Below are 22,651 nucleotides of genomic sequence, written 5' to 3' on the forward strand. Positions count from 1 at the left end.
GTCTCCCAGAAAGAGTTAATACTCTTAGGTTAATTTGAGTTCATGGAATAAACATTGTTTTGTTTTAGAAACCACGTGTCCATAATTGTAATACTACACCTGGGGAACAAGCCGTGTGCTTCAAAAGCAACAATCCATTAAAGGTGGGGGTTGGTTGAACTCCATGATACATTTTGGTTTTCTGAAAACACTTCTCCCATAACAATTGGGGGCTCGAGGGGGATAAAAGTCTATCTGTTGGATTGGCTTTTGTGAACTTAAAGATAGTGAAGGATTGTTGCTTTTCCGGTTTGGTATTTAAGTTTAAGTGTGTTGTGGACAATGGCTCTTTCAGAGGCTCAGACGTTTTTGGGGGTGGAGACGTCACACGCAGTACCTTACGGACAGAGACTAAAAGCAGACTGTTAGGTTTGGCAAAAACATTGCAGTTAATATTACCTGACAAAATGCGAAATGATGAGGTAATTATGGTGGTGGCTAAGCATTTAAAGTTGCCTGAGATACAGTTTGACTCATTGGAAATGGCAAAAATTCAGTTTCAAATTAAACAAATGGAACATGAGAAAGAATTAAAGCAGCTTGAATACGAAAGAGAGAGAGTGGAAAAAGAAAGAGGGAGAGGAAAAAGAAAAGGAGAGAGAAGAAAGGAGAAATGAAAAAATAGCCCTAGCAGAACAAAAAGAAAGAGAAAGAGAGGTACAGATCGGGGAAAAAGGTAACGAGAGAGAGTTTGAACTTCAGAAAATGGCCATGAAACAAGACAGTCAGTTAAAATTGGCAGATGTAAAGGGAAACGTACAGTTGGATGATAGTGATGAGGATAGTGAGAAAGAGCATCAAAGTCGAAGACGTGGCGGGGATCTATTTAAATATGTCCAAGCATTGCCAAGGTTTGACGAGAAGGAGGGAGAAGCGTTTTTCATTTCATTTGAGAAGGTGGCTAAACAAATGAAATGGCCACAGGACATGTGGGTATTACTGATTCAAACAAAGCTGGTAGGTAGAGCTAGTGAAGTGTTTGCATCACTACCGGAGGTGGTATCTGGAATGTATGAGGAGGTGAAGAAATCCATCTTCAGTGCATATGAGCTAGTGCCTGAAGCCTACAGACAAAGGTTTAGAAATTTAAGGAAAGAATTGGTCAAACATAATAGAGTTTGAAACGCTCAAACAGAGTAATTTTGATAGGTGGATAAGGGCTTTGAAAATAGACCAAACATATGAAGCTCTCAGAGAAATTATATTTTTGGAGGAGTTTAAAAATTCAATTCCTGATGTAGTGATAACTCATGTGGAAGAGCAGAGAGTTAAAACTGTGAGGTTAGCAGCAGAAATGGCAGATGATTATGAATTTGTTCATAAATCAAAGATTGGTTTCCAACATCAGTTTCAGCCTGTGAGGGATAGAAACTGGGGACATGAGAAATACTCAAGGGGTAAAAGTAAAGATGATCTGATGGGAGACAATAAAGAGAGCGTACCTCAGATTAAAAAAGAAATCCAGGAGGGTGGAAAAGAAATGAAAAGTTTCAAATGTTTTCACTGTGATAAACTAGGCCAATTAAATTTAACAGTGTTGGTGGTTGAAGAAAAGCACTGGGAAGACTGATGTGGTAAAACAGGATAAGACAGTGGGATTTGTTAGAGTGGTAAAGGAAAGCCCAAGGGAAGTGAAGGAGGTGCAAACGATTGTACTTAGCTTATTTACAATAACTGTTATATACATCACACAGAGGATCCAAAGTGGATCCCTGAACCGGTGCTGCTTAACTGTCCGGATTTATATATGGTACAACTATTTATTGTTGTGGCTTAAGAGTTGGTGCAGGAGGGAGGGTTTTAGATTCCTGGATGACTGGAACCATTTTTGGGGAAGGTGGGACCTGTACAAGCGGGACGGTCTGTACCTGAACCAGAGAGGGACTAACATCCTTGCAGGCGGGTTTGCTAGTACTGTTGGGAGGAGTTTAAACTAATTTGGCAGGGGGAGGGACACCGACTGTTAGCAGAATCAGGACACAGCATAATATAATAAAGTAATCAAGTCAGAGGGAATTAGGTTTCAAGGGAGTAAGGCAAGGTTGGATGGCCTCGACTCTAATGCCAGGAATATTACAGGTAAAACGGATGAGTTAAAGGCAAGGATGGACACATGGAATTGTGATGGGGCAGCCACCACGGTGATGTGATTGTGCGAGGGGCAGGACTAGCAGCTCAGCATCCCGGGGTTTAGAATCTTCAGGTGAGACAGCAGAGCGGGGTAAAAGAGGAGGAGGCATTGCATTATTAGTTAAGGATCAGTTACAGCAGTAAGGAGAGGTGATATCTTGGAGGGGTATCAAATGAAGCTTTGTGAGTAGAGTTTAAGATTAAAAAAGGGACAGCCACATTGCTAGGTGTTTATAATAGACCCGAGATAGTCAGCGGGAAATTGAGGAGCAAATATGTGCGTAATTCGCAGAGGGGTGTGAAAATAACAGCAACAGATGATTTCAACTTCCCCAACATTAATTGGGATAGTCATAGGATTGAGGGCTTAGACGGAATGGAGTTCTTAAAATGTATGCAGGAGAACGTTTTAGCTCAATATGCAGAGGGTCCAACAAGGGACGGTGCAGTGCTGGACCTAACTCTGGGGAATGAAGCCGGACAGGTGGTTGATGTGCTGGTGGGGGAGCATCTTGATGATAGCGATCACAACATGGTATAATTTAAGTTTGTTATTGACAAATGAATAGACATATTGCAAAAAAAGGTTTTGGATTGGGGGAGAGCGGATTTTAGGAAAATAAGGCAGGATCTGGCCAAGGTAGACTGGAAAGAGTTACTTGTGGGAAAATATGGGAAAAGAAAAAAAAGATATGGGAAAGGCAGGGGAGCTTTTCTTTCAGGGAGACAGAATGGGCATCACTGGCATTTGTTGCCCATCACTAATTGCCCTTGAACTGAATGGCTTGCTAGGCCATTTCAAAGGGCATTTAAGAGTTAACTGTGTGGATCTGTAGTCACACGTAGGCCAGATCATGTAACAACGGTAGATTTCTTTCCTGAAAAGGCATTAACGAACCAGAAGTGTTTTTATGACAATCACCTCATGGTCACCATGAGGCTTTTAATTCTAGATTTTCACCTAATTCAAATTTCACTATCCGCAGTGGCGGGATTTGAACCTGGGTCTCCAGAGCATTACCCCGGGTCCCTGGGTTACATCCAGTCACAATACCACTGTGTCACTGCCTCGCCTAACATCAGCTGGCCACATAGCCGTCTTCGGTGCTGCAACTAGTTTAGAATTCCATACTTTTTTAGTTGGATTTGGAGGTGAGAACTAGTTGTCCGGGAGAGGCCACAAATTGAACCTTCTCACCATCTTCTCACCTGGCTGAGCGTTCCCTGGACTTGATGCATTGACAAAGGCTCCTGACTCAAGCACTGGTGGAACCTGAGGAGATCGTCTGCAGTCCAATCTCCCTGGAACATCATTCCTGGCATATCACAGCATCCCAGCTCCATGTGACCAGCACACCGTTCCTTGATTAGGTTCAACTGGAATATAAACATGGAAAGCAAGGAAGGAACAAACTATGGAGATTACACAAAACATCAACACATGCTGGGTCAGTAACCTTCCAGCTTCTGGAGTCAAATTCGGATGTGAACGGAATGGATTTGAACATCTAATGAAGAAGGATGATGTTAGCCTGCTGGCCCCACTCTATGAGTAAAATAAAGAGTAAAGCTCTCTCTACGCTTTCCCACCGAACACTTCCTGGACTGTCCCAGCACTAACTGGTGATTGCCTGCTTCCACCTCCTTCACAGATTATAACAACTCAAAGCCTTAAAAAAAATTCTCTTGCTCTCGGTCCAGTACTTTTGTGAATCGCTGCTCACCGTGGGTGGAATCTTCCGATGCCGCCAGCAGTGGGCAGCCTGGTGGGCGGGGAACTTAATTCGGCGTGAGGCCAAAAATCGGTTTCCTGATGTCGGGGTGAACTGTCGGCCTTCTGTTTCTGGGACTACAAAGGTGGGTAAAGACCTGGTGGGTGAACAATGTTGGGAAGTCCTTTACATACACGCTCATTAAAACGTCTCCTTCCTGGAATTAATCTGTCCTGCCCAAATTAGAATGTTTAGGTTTACGACCGTGCATAAGCGACATGCATCTTGTGAGCTTCATCCCTTGCATGACTTGGATGTTGGTATTTGCTGCTTTCGCCTTCTTGGGGACCCTTCATATTTTTAGAATCATAACATTTACAGTGCAGAAGAAGGCCATTCGGCCCATTGAGTCTGCACCAGCCCTTGGAAAGAGCACCCTACTTAAACCCAAAGTGTATCGTGGAGTTCACCTGATCCACAACTTTTACTAGATTGTGGTATGGGACAGCACACGGCTCACTCTACAGGTGTGGTACAGCAGAAATGGAAAAGTATTTTTTACAGCAAAGCAATGTTTATTCTATGAGCTCAAGTTAACCTTTTTAAAACATACAGTGAACATCTTAGCAACCATTAATTCAAATACAACCCCCAAAGAATACAACACTAAGTAATCCTTTAAGCTTTCCTTTTAACATCCATACGACTTAAAACACCTTTTACCAGAAGCACATCAGGTTAAAGTCATTACTGTTATTAGTTTTAAATCACCAGGATCGATTTACAGTCTTTAGATTGCAGAGACTCTAATACACCTTCTGGCTGTAACTGCAGCGATCCAGCTCTGAAAACGAAACTAAATCACACCCTGCAGCAAACAGCCTAAAACAAAAGTAAAAAGCTGACAGACAGCCCAGCTCCACCCGCTCTCTGACATCACTGCAGTAATAAACACCCACTTTTTAAAGGTACTCTCACATGACACACCCTATTCCCGTAACCCAGTAACCCCACCTACCTACTTTTGTTGGACACTAAGGGACAATTTAGCATGGCCAATCCACCTAACTGGCACATCTTTGCACTTGTGGGTGGAAACCGGAGCACCCGGTGGTAAACCCACCCAGACACGGGGAGAACGTGCAGACTCCGCACAGACAGTGACCCAAGCCGGGAATCGAACCTGGGACCATGGAGCAGTGAAGCAACAGTGCTATCCACTGTGCTACCCCGCCGCCCATATACTCACTCGTATTGGATGCCAGGAGCACAAGTTGCACTAAGGCTGGAAGGGGTGGAGAAGAGGCTGGACGAGGGGGGAAGGGAGGGTGACCTTTAAATATAGCGTCCAGACCTTCGATCCCATCAGGTAACAACAGGGAGGGCAGTTTTCTGTCTGCTCCCACCACTAGGGCAGCACGATAGCATTGTGGTTAGCACAATTGCTTCACAGCTCCAGGGTCCCAGTTTTGATTCCCGGCTTGCGTCACTGTCTGTGCGGAGTCTGCACGTTCTCCCCGTGTGTGTGCGGGTTTCCTCCGGGTGCTCCGGTTTTGTCCCACAGTTCAAAGATGTGCAGGTTAGGTGGATTGGCCATGCTAAATTGCCCATAGTGTCCAAAATTGCCCTTAGTGTTGGGTGGGGTTACTGGGTTATGGGGAGAGGGTGGAGGCGTGGACCTTGGGTAGGGTGCTCTTTCCAAGAGCCGGTGCAGACTCGATGGGCTGAATGGCCTCCTTCTGCACTGTAAATTCTATGATTCTATGAGATTCGTCTTGCTTCACACAGATGCAGAAGTAATAAACTAAACAGTGCATGACTGGACGTGTTCAACATTCCTCAACCCCAGCACGAATCACTCATGTTTCGGTGCTCGCCACTGAAGTCAGGCTTCAGAGCGGAAGATTCTGCCTTATAGTTCCGAGTTTTGTACCATTTACAAATTTTGATATTATACTCTGTATACCCAAGACTGCGTCATTAATTGACATTGACAGGAACAGTGGTTTGAATACTGATTGCTGCTGGGAAACACCACTCAGCAGGTCCCTCCAACCAGAAAAATAACTGTTCATCATTACTCTCTACTTTCAGTCCTTTAGCCAATTTGTATCCATCCAGTTACAGTCTCTTTAAATCCTGCGCAATAGGTTTGCTAACAGGATGGTAGCATGGTGATGCGTGGTTAGCACTGCTGCCTCACAGCGCCGAGGTCCCAGGTTCGATCCCGGCCCTGGGTCACTGTCCGTGTGGAGTTTGCACATTCTCCCCGTGTCTGCGTGGGTTTCACCCCCACAACCCAAAGATGTGCAGGGTAGGTGGATTGGCCACGCTAAATTGCCCTTTAATTGGAAAATACATGAATTGGCTGATAGTTGCCAGCTTTATCCCCGATATCTCAGCAGAATGTGATTGGGACTCCAGCAGTTAGACTGTGAGGAAAGAATTCAGAGGCAGGACTTATTAGCAGGACCAGAATGTAGACTATTAAATGATGATTTAATTGAGACGTAGGATTTTGGAAGGAATTTTTTAGATCGAGAGAGAAACTTTTTTCTGCTGGTGAGGAAGTCTAAGACATAGACGTATCCATGGAGTCCATAGAACCCCCACAGTGCAGGAGCAGGCCATTCGGCCCATCGAGTCTGCACCTTACCTAGGCCCAGGTCCCCCATCCTTTCCCTGTGCATTGATCACAGCCAATCCACATAACCTGCACATCCTATGCACTGTGGGAGGAAACCGGAGCACTTGGAAGAAACCTATGTAGACACGTGCAAGTTCCACACAGCCAGTCACCCAAGGCCGGAATTGTACCCGGGTCCCAGGCGCTTTGAGGCAGCAGTGCTAACTACTGGTAACCACCTCATAACCTTAAAATCAGTGCCAGGCCATTCAAGAGAGTTACGAACACATCTTCATACTTCTACCATGTTTTGTATGGAGATTTCTCCGACAAGTGGACTCAAACTCAATTACTTCGTTTACTTCTGAGATTGATAATCGTTGCTAGCCAAGAGTATTGAAGGATATGGAAGCAAGGGAAATGGATGGAGTTGGAACACAGATCAGCCATGACCTTGCTGATTGGCTGAACATTGTTCTTAGTTTTAGCTCTCAAGTCTCTCCTCATAGTTTCCTATCTCTAGTAACCACCATGGCAAATCTATACTGTCTGTAAAGCACTATAGAGTTAAAGTCATTTCTATACAGGGGGCCCTCAAGGACAGAGTCTCTGCCTGGCTTGTATAAATTAATCATCATTTCCTTACATTGTGCTCGTGTGGGGTGATGCTCGCTCCGACAGCACAAGCTCCAAATGTACCTTCTAACATCAGCCTGCACCGGAGGGCCTGTGATCAGAAGGCCAGACACAGAACAGTGAAAGGCAGAAGATCTAACACCATCTAAAAATAGTGGCGTTTGTAAATGACTCGAGACCACAGAGTGTCCTGATCCAAACCTGCTCACAAATGCAGCTGCTGTGAACCGGCTGTATCCGCTGGCGGTCATTAAACACTGTTCAAAGTGGAATATTATTGAAGTGAGCACTTTAATTTCCTACCTTAGTGCAAGCGGTTTTTCACAGAATATTGTTCAATTATAAATGCCTGTCCCTATTGCATCACTGTTTCCGTAGCGACACAGTGAGGTAGGAAACCTGAGCCGGTCCTGTGATGTTCAAGATAGCTTTCTGTTACTGCGAGCATAATCTGTGAATCCTCTTTGTGGACTGGACTCTTGGAGGGTACAGCAAAGAGAAGCCCATTGGTGTTTGAAAACTCTGAATTTCACCTCCCAACCTGCCGCATCTGAACCACATCGGAATGGTGCCCAGATTCTGCCAGATGCCATGTTGGCTCAAATGACTGTTAGACATTTGGGGCATGCCTGAAACAACCATTACATCCCATAGATTACACTGGCTGTAAGAACACAGGGTGAACATAAGAAAATAAGAACCAGGAGCAGGAGTAGGCCATCTGGCCCCTCAAGCCTGCTCCACCATTCAATGAGATATTGGCTGATCTTTTGTGGACTCAGCTCCACTTTCCGGCCCGAACACCATAACCCTTAATCCCTTTATTCTTCAAAGAACTATCTATCTTTACCTTAAAAACATTTAATGAAGGAGCCTCAACTGCTTCACTGGGCAAGGAATTCCATAGATTCACAACCCTTTGAGTGAAGAAGTTCGTCCTAAACTCAGTCCTAAATCTACTTCCCCTTATTTTGAGGCTATGCCCCCTAGTTCTGCTTTCACCCGCCAGTGGAAACAACCTGCCCGCATCTATCCTATCTTAATGATGGTCGCCTGCAGATAAGCAGAACTGATGGTGACTTTCCAGCCCATCGGTACCAAATATTGAATCTTAAAGGGAAAGGCCCATATGAGGACATCCTGGTAACCCTCACAAAAAATTCTGACACACTGCCAGAGATGCATGAATTTCCCCGTCACCTCTCCAGAAGGTTGGTCACCCCAACCACATTCCCGAATTCCTGGAATCTACATCCCCTGACTTGAGCCTCCTTGAAATTCAATATCTCCCCAAACCCGACCCCCATGGGCTCACCTGCACCCCCTCCCCATAAACTGTGATTGTTGTCCCACGTTCCTCAACCTGTGACCTCCATCACTATCCCGGTCGGTCAGGATTGCACACCCAACAGAGGTGGCAGCACATTGATATACAGGCGGGAGGGAGTTGCCCTGGGAGCCCTTAGCATTGACTCTGAACCTCATGAAGTCTAAAGGAAACCTACTGCCAGTTACCACCTATTGTTCACCCTCAGCTGATGAACCAGTGCTCTTCCATGTTGACAACCACTTGGAAAAAGTACTGAGGCCCGGAGGTGGCAACCGTTTGTCGACTTCTTTGCAGAAAATTAAACGTCAGCAGAAGTTTGGGGGGGGGGGGGCTTCGATTCATTTAGAGTAGGGGGTTAATAAAGGTGGGACCTGTAAGGGAGGAAGCAGGCTTTTTTTGCACTATGTTTATAGACTTATGTATACTGTTTATTTTGCCGTTGTTGGAAAACCAAAAATACCTCAATAAAATGTTTATTAAAAAAAGAAAAAGCACACGATGTACTCTGGGTGGGGAACTTCAATGTCTATCACCAAGAGTGGCTCGGTAGCACCACTACAGACCGAATGCTGAAGGACAAAACTGTGAGACTGCGCCTGTGGCAAGTGGTGAGGGAACAAATAAGAGAGGAAAACCTACCTGACCTATTCCTCACCTTGCCGTAGATGCTTCTGTACATGACAGCATTGGTATGGCTGACCACTGCACAGCCCTTGTGGAGATAATGTCCCGTCATGTTGGGTAGAAATACCCAGCAATGTGGAAAAGTGCCCAGGTATATCCTGTCCACAAAAAGCAAGTCAAATCCAATCTAATTACCAGCCCATAAATATGCCCTCTATCATCAGAAAAGTGATGGAAGGGGTCTCCGTCAGTGCTATCAAGTGGCACCTACTCAGCTGAGTTGGGCTCCACCAGGACCCTCAGATTCTGACTTTAGCCTAAACATGGCAGGCAGTGGCATAGTGGCATTGCCACTGGGCGAGTAAACCAGAGACACTGGGTAATGCTCTGGGGTCAGGGGTTCGAATCCCACCACGGCAGATGGTGGAATTCAATAAAAAATCTGGAATTTAAAGTCTAATGATGATCATGAAACCATTGTCAATTGTCATAGTAACCCATCTGGTTCACTAATGTCCTTTAGGGAAGGAAATCTGCCGTCCTTACCTGGTCTGGCCTACATGCGACTCCAGACCCACAGAAATGTGGTTGACTCTTCAGGGATTGACAATAAATGCTGACCCAACCAGCGATGCTCACATCCCATAAACGAATAAATAAAAAAATAACTGGATAAAAGAGCTGAACTCCAGAGGTGAGGTGAGAGTGACTGCCCTTGACATCAGGGCAACATTTAGCTGAGTGCATCATTAAGGAGCTATAGCAAAACTGGAGTCAATGCAAATCAGGAGGAATACTCTCCACTGGTTGGAGTCATTTCTAGCACAAATGTTGTGGTTGTTGGAAGTCAGTTATCTCAGTCTCCAGACATCATTGCAAGAATTCCTCAGGGTGGTCTCCTCGGCCCAACTATCTTCAGCTACTCCATCATAAGATCAGAATGTTTGATGATGTTTATTCATTCACAACTCTGCAGCTATGGAAGCAGCCTGTGTTCAATGTTTGATTATTGAGGTGAGGTAAATTGGCCAAGAGCCTGAATCTTAGGCCCGACACAAAGTTGGAGATTTTAAATGAAGAATTGGACATTTTAAATTAAACCACAGTCAGAGCCATAGACAGGCCTGACTGGAATTTAAACAGCCAAGTTTGAACATACAGGACAGAGACAGGCAAGCCAGGGCAAGTCTGGGTTTGTCCTGTAAACAGATTGGATTTAATCGGCACTATTCAGATTGATTGATTGTTGTGGATTGCCCAGATGCAGCCAGACTTTTTGGCACCTTGATTTCCCGTTATTACCGTAGATGGGACAAGGTTACATGCGGACAATGCACCTGAGAGAATTTTTGATGTCCAGCAGAGTTGGAATCGGCAACTCCATTGGGTGTTGCGAACCTTGTTGTGTTCTGCTGCTTCGGATAATACAGGCTGCTACTTGATGCAGTCTTAACTCAAGGATGCTCCAGACTCCGAAATGAGTTCAACGTGTTTATTGAACTATTAACACAGTTCTCAAATGAGTTTGACTCTGCTAAACTAACTATAGTAACTCAGTCTAACTGTACCTATGTTATTCTCTAAGTCTGAATGAAGACTGTAGACTTACAGTTAATACAAACACTTTATTCAAAGGGTTCGTTCTGCTTCCAGAGCTCAGTCAAGAGGTATGACCAGTGAAACTAAGGTAAACTGCCAATGCTGAGCTGTCTCTGTCTGCTGCTGCTCCCTAGCTCTGTGCTTCTGAAAGAGGTGGATCCTACCTTGGGCTCGACCCTTTATACCCGTCTCTGATGCTGCCCTCTAGTGATGCTGTGGCTGTTACATCTGTCTGTAGTCCCTGGTGTATGCGCAGATGTATGTACAGATGTACAGATCACTACAGTACCAGCTTGCTCTAAGCCACGTGCTAGGGTGTGATGCTACTGATCAACCCTGTCTAACTCTCTAGAAGTCTGTCTGTGGAAAGAGGCAGGGTGTGAGTGCCTCATCCCTTTTATAGTGTTTATGTCATGCCCCCTTGTGGTGATGCCACCTCTGAGTGTCCTGACTGCCCATTGGTTGTGTCCTATTCTGAGTGTTCATTGGTTGTATGTTTGCAGATCATGACAAACCCCACCCAGCGACCTCATTGGCTGAAGGCTATAGAAATTTCTGGAAGGGTGCAAAGAGGGGGACAGAAGGGACAGCCAGAGATCCTCCCCAGCAAAAACTCGACATGGAGACTACGGACCGGACTCGCTAGCGAACCAGAGATGGAAGAGGTATACGAGAACCACCTTCGCAAACTGGGGCCCTGAGGCACCAGCGACTCAGAGGATTGGACCTGCAGCTCAATCAAGTTCATCGCCACGGATAGTATTAGGTGCGGGATTCTCCCCTAACCGGCGGGGCGGGGGGTCCCGGTGGGACGGAGTGGCATGAACCACTCCGGCGTCGGGCCACACCAAAGGTGGGGAATTCTCCGCACCTTTCGGGGCCAAGCCCTCACATTGAGGGGCTAGGTCCGCGCCGGAGTGGCTCCCGCTCCGCCGGCCGGCACGAACGGCCTTTGGTGCTACGCTAGGCGGGGCCGAAAGGCCTTCGCCGGCCGGCGGAAGTCGGCGCATGCGCCGGTGCGTCAGCAGCTGCTGACGTCATACCGGCGCATGTGCGGGGTCTCTTCCGCCCCCGCCATGGTGAAGGCCATGGCGGGGCGGAAGAAAAAGAGTTCCCCCACGGCACAGGCCCACCCGCCGATCGGTGGGCCCCGATCGCGGGCCAGGCCACTGTGGGGGCACCCCCTGGGGTCAGATCGCCCCACGCCCCCCCCCGGACCCCGGAGCCAGCCTGCGCCGCCACTCCCGCCGGTACCAGAGGTGGTTTAAACCACGCTGGCGGGAAAGGCCTGTCAGCGGCGGGACTTTGGCTCATCGCGGGCTGGAGAATCGCCGCGGGGAGCCCGCTGACCGGCGCGACGCAATTCCCGCTGAGTCTCAGGGTGCAGAGAATTCGGGACACGGTGGGGGTGGGATTGACACCGGCTCCGGGCGATTCTCCGACCCCCCCCCCAGAATCTTGGTCAGATTACATTTGGGATAATTTGGGAGAGCAATCACAAACCTGTATGTGTTCTTTGTTCATCTCGCAAATAATGGCACCTGGGTAGAATATTTTAATAATAAACTAGTTGAAGTGCTGGTGCATGATTCACAGTTAGTGAAATGGCTTCATTGTCACTATTACCAAGACTAGCTTTTTCAAATTCCAGATTTATCTAGCTGCAATAGTGGGATTTGAACCCACATCCCCAGGGGCATTAACCTGGCTCTCTGTATTACTAGTCCAGTGACAATAACACCACACCCCTCCCGTCCCCTGGAACCACAATCTATCTGGTGCAAGCCGCCATGAATTGCGTTATACCCAGAACCTACACCTGCAGTGAATACATCGAGAGGAATGGTTTGGAGATACTCTCAGCCATGGTAACAACATACTAATGGGCAGGATAATTGTGTCCCTTTAATCCAAGCTGAATGAAGCTTTGTGATTAATTTAGAGGGCGATCAAAGGAGGTGGTTACTGGGCAGCGGGAGAATCAGAGGCAGTGAAGAACAAACATCATTACCAACGAAGAGGCAAATTAGAATTACAAATGGAATTGGAAGAAGGTTTTATGCAAAAGAAGTTTTATTGCGGACTTCAGACGGGCAGCATTGATAAACTCCCCCTCGGGTCCTTCGATGTGTCAGCTGAACCTGAATGAAACCATCCCTTTTACATTCTGGATTCATAAATAAGATTCAGGGCCAGGGTTAGACTCAGTGCCCTCAGGGCTGGGATGGGAGGGGAATGCCTCATTCTGTGGAAAACCACCAGGGGGGGGGGGGGGGGGGGGGGGGGGTGCAGCCTGGCCTCAACTTTAGTAGACAGAGATCTGTAACAGGAACCCTATTTGTTTCCCTTCTCTCTAACCCATGTACCAAAGTTGGGAAAGAAGTCCCATAGACTAGTCAAGCAACAGCCTAACATAACCATATGCACAGAATCATACCTTGTAGGCAATGTCCCAGAAACCACCATCACTATCCCTGGGGATACAGTCAGGAGAGAGTTACCCCTGGCAACCTTCAACTTTGCTTGCGAGATTCACAAAGTCTCACAGCATCAGGTCAAACATGGCAAGGGCGCCTCCTGCTGATTACCACCTACCACCCCCTCTCAGCCGATCAATCTGAGCTCCTCCATGTTGAACACCACTTGGAAGAAGTACTGAGGGTGGCAAAGGCACAGGGTGGACTCTGGGTCAAGAATTTCAATGTCCATCACCAAGACTGGCTTATGTATTGTGATCAGGAACAGGAACCCAGGCGGATTTCCCCTCTCTCCAACCCAGTGATCATTACTGCCTTGGTTGATAGGATATCAAACTGGGGATGAATCCCACACTCTGGGGTGATGGCATTCGAGATATTTATTGGCCTTGAACCTGAGTGTCTCACAATTTCCGGTTTATTTTTATCTCTGTCTCTATTTATATAGAGGCACATAATGAACCCCTTCCTGAAGAATTTGGAACAAGCTGAAGATGAGGATGATTTATAGCTATGGTTTTCCATCCATCACAATCTCTTTGACTAACAAACCTGCCTCACAGTTTGTGGTTTGGTCGGGTTTGAATGAAACTCCCTCCATCTCTCCTGAAGGTCCTGACACTCCCCACCTCTCCTGACTCTCTCCACCTCTCCTGAAGGTCCTGACTCTCCCCACCTTTCCACAAGGTCCTGACTCTCCACACCTCTCCATCTCTCCTGAAGGTCCTGACTCTCCCCACCTTTCCACAAGGTCCTGACTCTCCACACCTCTCCATCTCTCCTGAAGGTCCTGACTCTCCCCACCTCTCCATCTCTCCTGAAGGTCCTGACTCTCCCCACCTCTCCATCTCTCCTGAAGGTCCTGACTCTCCCCACCTCTCCATCTCTCCTGAAGGTCCTGATTCTCCCCACCTCTCCTGACTCTCTCCACCTCTCCTGAAGGTCCTGACTCTCCCCACCTCTCCATCTCTCCTGAAGGTCCTGACTCTCCCCACCTCTCCTGATTCTCTCCACCTCTCCTGAAGGTCTTGACCCTCGCTTACCTATCCTGAAGATGCTGACACACTCCCCCCTCCCCCTTTTTATTATTTGTTCATGGGATGTGGGTGTCGCAGGCTGCACCAGCATTTATTGCCCATCCCTAATTGCCCTGGAGGGGCAGTTAAGAGTCAACCACATTGCTGTGGGTCTGGAGTCACATGTAGGCCAGACCAGGTAAGGATGACAGATTTCCTTCCCTAAAGGACATTAGTGAACCAGATGGGTTTTTACGACAATCGACAATGGTTTCATGATGATCATTAGATTTTTAATTCCAGATCTTTATTGAATTCAAATTTCACCGTCTGCAGTGATGGGATTTGAACCCATGTCCCCAGAGCATTACTCTGTGTCTCTGGTTTGTTAGTTCAGTGGCAATACCACTACTCCACTGCCAGCCCAGACCAGGGGAGATGTGGCAGATAGTCGTCCTGAGCAAGTTTGAAGAGGCTGCTGCTGAGTTTGCTGTTGAGGACAAGGATCTCTCCTGTGGCAATGTGGAGCTTGGCTGCCCACAACAACCTAGCACAGAACCATATAATCCCTACAGTGCCGAAGGAGATCATTCAGCCAATTGAATCCGTACCAACCCTCTGAAAGAGACCATACCTAGGCCCACTCCCCCACCCTATCCCCTCAACCCCACCTAACCCACGCATCTGTGGACACGAAGGGCAATTTAGCACGGCCAATCCAGCTAAAACCTTCACATTTTAGGATTTAGGAAACCAGAGCTCCCAGAGAAAAGACGGCAGACACGGGGAGAACATTCAAACGGCACACAGTCACCCAAGGTGGGAATTGAACCCGGGTCCCTGGCACCATGAGACAACAATGATAAGCACCGTGCCACCCCTTGTGCCATCGCATCACCAAATCCTGAAATTCACTCTGAGTGCAGGGAACTCTGAATTCATCTCATCCGCTTAATCTGTCTCTTTGTGTGATTCAGGCACCAGCAGATCACAGACAACTCATCAGCCCAGCAGCGTCCGGGAGCTCCCGGGGAACAGCCCATCAGCCCATCAGCTCTCCGAGCTCCCAGGGAACAGCTCGTCAGCCCAGCAACTCTCCGAGCTCCCGGGGAACAGCTCGTCAGCCCCCCAGCTCTCCGAGCTCCCAGGGAACAGCTCGTCAGCCCAGCAACTCTCCGAGCTCCCAGGGAACAGCTCGTCAGCCCCCCAGCTCTCCGAGCTCCCGGGGAACAGCTCGTTGGCCCAGCAGCGTCCGAGCTCCCGGGGAACAGCTCGTTAGCCCAGAAACTCTCCGAGCTCCCAGGGAACAGCCCGTCAGCCCCCCAGCTCTACGAGCTCCAGGGGAACAGCCCGTCAGCCCCCCAGCTCTCCGAGCTCCCGGGGAACAGCTCGTCAGCCCAGCAGCGTCCGAGCTCCCGGGGAACAGCTCGTCAGCCCCCCAGCTCTCCGAGCTCCCAGGGGAACATCTGAGGATAAGGGGTTTCAGGACAAACCTCCACCAGCGCAGGGACACACCCTGCACCAGCGCAGTCACACCCTGCACCAGCGCAGTCACACCCTCCACCAGCGCAGTCACACCCTGCACCAGTGCAGTCACACAAGGCAACAACGCAGAGACACACCCTCCACCAGCGCAGTCATACCCTGTACCAGCGCAGAGACACACCCTGCAGAAGCGCAGAGACACACCCTCCACCAGCGCAGTCACACCGTGCACCACCGCAGACACACCCTGCACCAGCGCAGTCACACCTTGCACCAGCCCAGTCACACCCTCCACCAGCGCATTCACACCCTCCACCAGCGCAGTCACACCCTCCACCAGCGCAGTCACACCCTCCACCAGCGGAGTCACACCCTGCATCAGCGCAGTCACACCCTGCACCAGCACAGAGTCACACTCTCCACCAGCGCAGTCACATCACCCACCAGTGCAGAGTCACACATGCACCAGCGCAGTCACATCACACACCAGTGCAGTCACACATGCACCAGCGCAGTCACATCACCCACCAGTGCAGAGTCACACATGCACCAGCGCAGTCACACCCTCCAGCAGCGCAGTCACACCCTCCACCAGCGCAGGGACACACCCTGCACCAGTGCAGAGACACACCCTGCACCAGCGCAGTCACACCTTGCACCAGCGCAGAGACACACCCAACAACAGCGCAGTCAAACCCTGAACCAGCGCAGACACACCCTCCACTAGTGCAGACACACCCTCCACCAGCACAGTCAAACCCTGCACCAGCGCAGTCACACTCTCCACCAGCGCAGAGGCACACCCTCCACCAGCACAGGGACACACCCTGCACTAGCACAGTCACACCCTCCACCAGCGCAGTCACACCCTCCACCAGCACAGAACCACCCTGCACCAGCGCAGAGTCACACCCTCCACCAGCGCAGTTACACCCTGCACCAGCGCAGTCACACCCTCCACCAGCGCAGTCACACCCTGCACCAACGCAGAGACACACCCTCCACCAGCGCAGTCACACCCTCCAACAGTGCAGTCACATCCTGCACCAGTGCATTCACACCACGCACCAGTGCAGCCACACCCTCAACCAGCGCAGTCACACCCTCCACCAGCGCAGTCACACCCTCCACCAGCGCAGTCACACCCTGCACCAGCGCAGAGTCACACCCTGCACAAGCGCAGTCACACCCTGCACAAGCGCAGAGTCACACCCTCCACCAGCGCAGTCACATCACCCACCAGTGCAGAGTCACACATGCACCAGCGCAGTCACACCCTCCAGCAGCGCAGTCACACCCTCCACCAGCGCAGGGACACACCCTGCACCAGTGCAGCGACACACCCTCCACCAGCGCAGTCACACCTTGCACCAGCGCAGAGACACACCCTCCAACAGCGCAGTCACACCCTCAATCAGCGCAGACACACCCTCCACCAGTGCAGACACACCCTCCACTAGCACAGTCAAACCCTGCACCAGCGCAGTCACACTCTCCACCAGCGCAGAGGCACACCCTACACCAGCGCAGGGACACACCCTGCACCAGCGCAGTCACACCCACCAGCGCAGTCACACCCTCCACCAGCAGACACACCCTGCACCAGCGCAGTGACACCCTCCACCAGCGCAGTCACACCCTCCACCAGCGCAGAGACACACCCTGCACCACGCAGTCACACCCTGCACCAGCGCAGTCACAGCCCCCACCAGCCCAGTTACACCCTGCAACAGCGCTGCCACACCCTGCACCAGCGCAGAGACACACACTGCACCAGCGCAGAGACACACCCTCCACCAGTGCACAGACACACCCTCCACAAGCGCAGTCACACCCTCCACCAGCGCAGTCACATCCTGCACCAGCACAGAGACACAATCTGCACCAGCGCAGAGTCTCACCCTCCACCAGCATAGTCACACCCTGCACCAGCGCAGTCACACCCTGCACCAGCGCAGTCACACCCTGCACCAGCGCAGTCACACCCTCCACCAGCGCAGTCACACCCTGCAACAGCGCATCCACACCCTGCACCAGCGCAGAGACACACACTGCACCAGCTCAGAGACACACCCTCCACCAGTGCAGAGACACACCCTCCACCAGCGCAGTCACAACCTCCACCAGCGCAGTCACATCCTGCACCAGCGCAGAGACACACACTGCACCAGCGCAGAGACACATCCTCCACCAGTGCAGAGCCACACCCTGTACCAGGGCATAGACACACCCTGCACCAGCGCAGTCACACCCTGCACCAACGCAGAGACACACCCTCCACCAGCGCAGTCACACCCTGCACCAGCGCAGAGACACACCCTGCACCAGCGCAGAGACACATCCTAGACCAGCGCAGTCACACCCTCCACCAGCGCAGTCACACCCTGCACCAGCGCAGAGACACACTCTCCACCAGCGCAGTAACACCTTGCACCAGCGTAGTCACACCCTCCACCAGCGCAGTCGCACTCTCCAACAGCGCAGTCACACCCTGCACCAGCGCACTCACACCCTCCACCTGCGCAATCACATATTGCACCAGCGCAGTCACACCCTGCACCAGCGCAGTCACACCCTCCACCAGCGCAGTCACACACTGCACCAGCGCAGTTTCACTCTCCACCAGCGTAGTCACACCCTGCACCAGCGCAGTCACACCTTCCACCAGCGCAGTCACACCCTCCACCAGTGCAGATACACACTCTCCACCAGCGCAGACACACTCTCCACCAACGCAGAGACACACCCTCCACCAGTGCAGAGACACACCTTCCTCCAGCGCAGAGACACACCCTCCACCAGCGCAGAGACGCACCCTTCACCAGTGCAGTCACACCCTCCACCAGCGCAGTCACACCCTCCATCTGCGCAGAGACACACCCTGCACCAGCGCAGAGACACACCCTAGACCAGCGCAGTTACACCCTCCACCAGCGCAGTCACACCCTGCACCAGTGCAGAGACACATTCTCCACCAGCGCAGTCACACCTTGCACCAGCGCAGAGACACACCCTCCAACAGCGCAGAGACACATCCTCCACCAGTGCACAGACACACCCTGCACCAGCGCAGTCGCACCCTGTACCAGCGCAGAGACACACCCTGCACCAGCGCAGTCGCACCCTGCACCAGCGCAGTCACATCCTGCACCAGCGCAGAGACACAATCTGCACCAGCGCAGAGTCTCACCCTCCACCAGCATAGTCACACCCTGCACAAGCGCAGTCACACCCTGCACAAGCGCAGTCACACCCCCCACCAGCGCAGTCACACCATGCACTAGCACAGTCACACCCTCCACCAGCGCAGTCACACCCTCCACCTGTGCAGCAGACACATCCTAGAACAACGCAGAGACACACCCTCCACCAGCGCAGTCACATCCTCCACCAGCGCAGTCACAGCCTGCACTAGCGCAGAGACACACCCTGCACCAGCGCAGTCACATCCTCCACCAGCGCAGTCACACCCTCCACCAGCGCAGATCGCACTGCACCAGCGCAGAGACGCATCCTGCACCAGGGAAGAGTCACACCCTGCACATGCCCAGACCCACTCTGCACCAGCGCAGAGACACACCCTGCACCAGCGCAGTCACACCCTGCACCAGCGCAGGCACACTCTCCACCAGCGCAGAGACACTCCCTGCACCAGCGCAGTCACACCATCGACCAGCGCAGTCACACGCTCCACCAGCGCAGCCACACCCTGCACCAGCGCAGTCCCACCCTCCACCAGCGTAGTCACACCCTCCACCAGCGCAGTCGCACTCTCCAACAGCGCAGTCACACCCTGCAGCAGCGCACTCACACCTTCCACCTGCGCAATCACACACTGCACCAGCGCAGTCACACCCTGCAGCAGCGCAGTCACACCCTCCACCAGCGCAGTCACACACTGCACCAACGCAGTTGCACTCTCCACCAGCGTAGTCACACCCTGCACCAGCGCAGTCACACCTTCCACCAGCGCAGTCACACCCTCCACCAGTGCAGATACACACTCTCCACCAGCGCAGACACACTCTCCACCAACGCAGAGACACACCCTCCACCAGCGCAGAGACACACCTTCCTCCAGCGCAGAGACACACCCTCCACCAGCGCAGTCACACCCTCCACCAGCGCAGTCACACCCTCCACCTACGCAGACACACCCTGCACCAGCGCAGAGACACACCCTAGACCAGCGCAGTCACACCCTCCACCAGCGCAGTCACACCCTGCACCAGCACAGACACACCCTCCACCAGCGCAGTCACACCTTGCACCAGCGCAGAGACACACCCTCCAACAGCGCAGAGACACATCCTCCACCAGTGCAGAGACACACCCTGCACCAGCGCAGTCGCACCCTGTACCAGCGCAGAGACACACCCTGCACCAGTGCAGTCACACCCTGCACCAGCGCAGAGACACACCCTCCACCAGCGCAGTCACACCCTGTACCAGCGCAGAGACGCACCCTGCACCACGCAGTCACACCCTGCACCAGCGGTCACACCCTCCCCCAGCCCAGTCATACCCTACACCAGTGCAGAGACACACCCTCCACCAGCATAGACACACCTTCCTCCAGTGCAGAGACACAACTTCCTCCAGCGCAGAGACACACCCTCCACCAGCGCAGAGACACACCTTCCTCCAGCGCAGTCACACCCTCCACCAGCGCAGAGACACACCTTCCTCCAGCGCAGTCACACCCTCCACCAGCGCAGAGACACACCTTCCTCCAGCGCAGTCTCACCCTTCATCAGCGCAGAGACACACCTTCCTCCAGCGCAGTCACACCCTCCACCAGCGCAGAGACACACCTTCCTCCAGCGCAGTCACACCCTGCACCAGCGCAGACACACCTTCCTCCAGCGCAGTCTCACCCTCCACCAGCGCAGACACACCTTCCCCCAGCGCAGTCACACCCTCCACCAGCGCAGAGACACACCTTCCTCCAGCGCAGTCACACCCTCCACCAGCGCAGAGACACACCTTCCTCCAGCGCAGTCACTCCCTCCACCAGCGCAGAGACACACCTTCCTCCAGTGCAGTTACACCCTCCACCAGCACAGAGACACACCCTGCACCAGGGCAGAGACACACCCTGCACCAGCGCAGAGACACAGCACTGGCACAGGCAGCTCTGACACAGGCACCACTGGCACAGGCAGCTCTGACACAGGCAGCACTGGCACAGGCAGCCCTGACACAGGCAGCACTGGCACAGGCAGTACTGGCACAGGCAGCACTGGCACAGGCAGCACTGGCACAGACAGCACTGACACAGGCAGCACTGGCACAGGCAGCACTGACACAGGCAGGACTGGCACAGGCAGCACTGGCACAGGCAGCACTGACACAGGCAGCACTGACACAGGCAGCAGTGCCACAGGCAGCACTGGCAGCACCGACACAGGCAGCACTGGCACAGGCAGCACTGACACAGGCAGCAGAGGCACAGGCAGCACTGACACAGGCAGCACTGGCACAGGCAGCACTGACACAGGCAGCACTGGCACAGGCAGCAGTGGCACAGGCAGCACTGACACAGGCAGCACTGGCACAGGCAGCACTGGCACAGGCAGCACTGACACAGGCAGCACTGACACAGGCAGCACTGACACAGGCAGCAGTGCCACAGGCAGCACTGACACAGGCAGCACTGGCACAGGCAGCACTGGCACAGGCAGCAGTGGCACAGGCAGCACTGACACAGGCAGGACTGGCACAGGCAGCACTGGCACAGGCAGCACTGACACAGGCAGCACTGACACAGGCAGCAGTGCCACAGGCAGCACTGGCAGCACCGACACAGGCAGCACTGGCACAGGCAGCACTGACACAGGCAGCAGAGGCACAGGCAGCACTGACACAGGCAGCACTGGCACAGGCAGCACTGACACAGGCAGCACTGGCACAGGCAGCAGTGGCACAGGCAGCACTGACACAGGCAGCACTGGCACAGGCAGCACTGGCACAGGCAGCACTGGCACAGGCAGCACCTGCACAGGCAGCACTGGCACAGGCAGCACTGACACAGGCAGCACTGACACAGGCAGCACTGACACAGGCAGCACGGGCACAGGCAGCACTGGCACAGGCAGCACTGACACAGGCAGCACTGACTCAGGCAGCACTGACACAGGCAGCACTAACACAGGTGTGGTGATACAACCACTGTAGTTATGCGTACTGCAGTAGGGGGATGTATGCCTGTACCTGTAATATAGGTTCTTCCGGTAAGCCCCTGCCGGCTAGCTCCGCCCACAGGGAGCTTGTGTATAAATATGCGCTAGCTTCACTGAGATACTATTCTCTGATGTGGAGATGCCGGCGTTGGACTGGGGTGAGCACAGTAAGAAGTCTTACAACATCAGGTTAAAGTCCAACAGGTTTGATTCAAACACGAGCTTTCGGAGCGCAGCTCCTTCCTCAGGTGAATGGCGAGGTATGTTCCAGAAACATTTATACAGACAAAGTCAGAGATGCTGGACAATGCTTGGAATGCAGGCATTTGTGGGTAATCAAATCATTGCAGATCCAGTGAGAGGGATAATCACAGGTTAAAGAGATGTGAATTGTCTCAAGCCAGAACAGTTGGTAGGGTTTTGCAAGTCCAGGCCAGATGGTGGGGGATGAATGTAATGTAACATGAGTCCCGGTTGAGGCCGCAGTCATGTGCGGAACTTGGCTATAAGTTTTTGCTCGGCAATTCTGCGTTGTCGCGTGTCCTGAAGACGGCCTTGGAGAACGCTTACCCGGAGATCAGAGGCTGAATGCCCTTGACTGCTGAAGTGTTCCCCGACTGGAAGGGAACATTCCTGCCTGGTGATAGTCGCACGATGCCCATTCATTCGTTGTCGCAGTGTCTGCATGGTCTCGCCAATGTACCACGCTTCGAGACATCCTTTCCTGCAGCGTAAGAGGTAGACTACATTGGTCGAGTCGCACGAGTATGTGCCGCATACCTGGTGGGTGGTGTT

The 22,651-nt window shown here is 51.9% G+C and overlaps 1 protein-coding gene across 4 annotated transcripts in view; it reads right to left on the reverse strand.

Annotated features, from left to right (window-relative positions):
* LOC119973466 overlaps window positions 1–7,381 on the reverse strand; it is a 64,093-nt gene extending 56,712 nt beyond the window's left edge. For 3 of the 4 annotated variants that reach the window (XR_005462324.1, XM_038811661.1, XM_038811662.1), the window contains exons 1-2: window positions 7,154–7,381; window positions 3,379–3,546 (exon numbers count right to left, since the gene is read on the reverse strand). Coding sequence is in view for 2 of the 4 variants with exons in the window: in XM_038811661.1 (XP_038667589.1) it covers window positions 3,379–3,546; window positions 7,154–7,216 (231 nt within the window). In the remaining 2 variants the exon portion in view is untranslated. Of the gene's footprint in view, window positions 1–3,378; window positions 3,547–7,153 lie in introns of those variants that run through there. The other variant, XM_038811663.1, reaches the window with a different exon arrangement.
* Between the last annotated feature and the right edge of the window lie 15,270 nt (window positions 7,382–22,651).

This window comes from Scyliorhinus canicula, chromosome 11 (assembly GCF_902713615.1).
Source record: "Scyliorhinus canicula chromosome 11, sScyCan1.1, whole genome shotgun sequence".
NCBI classification, from domain to species: Eukaryota; Metazoa; Chordata; class Chondrichthyes; order Carcharhiniformes; family Scyliorhinidae; genus Scyliorhinus; species Scyliorhinus canicula.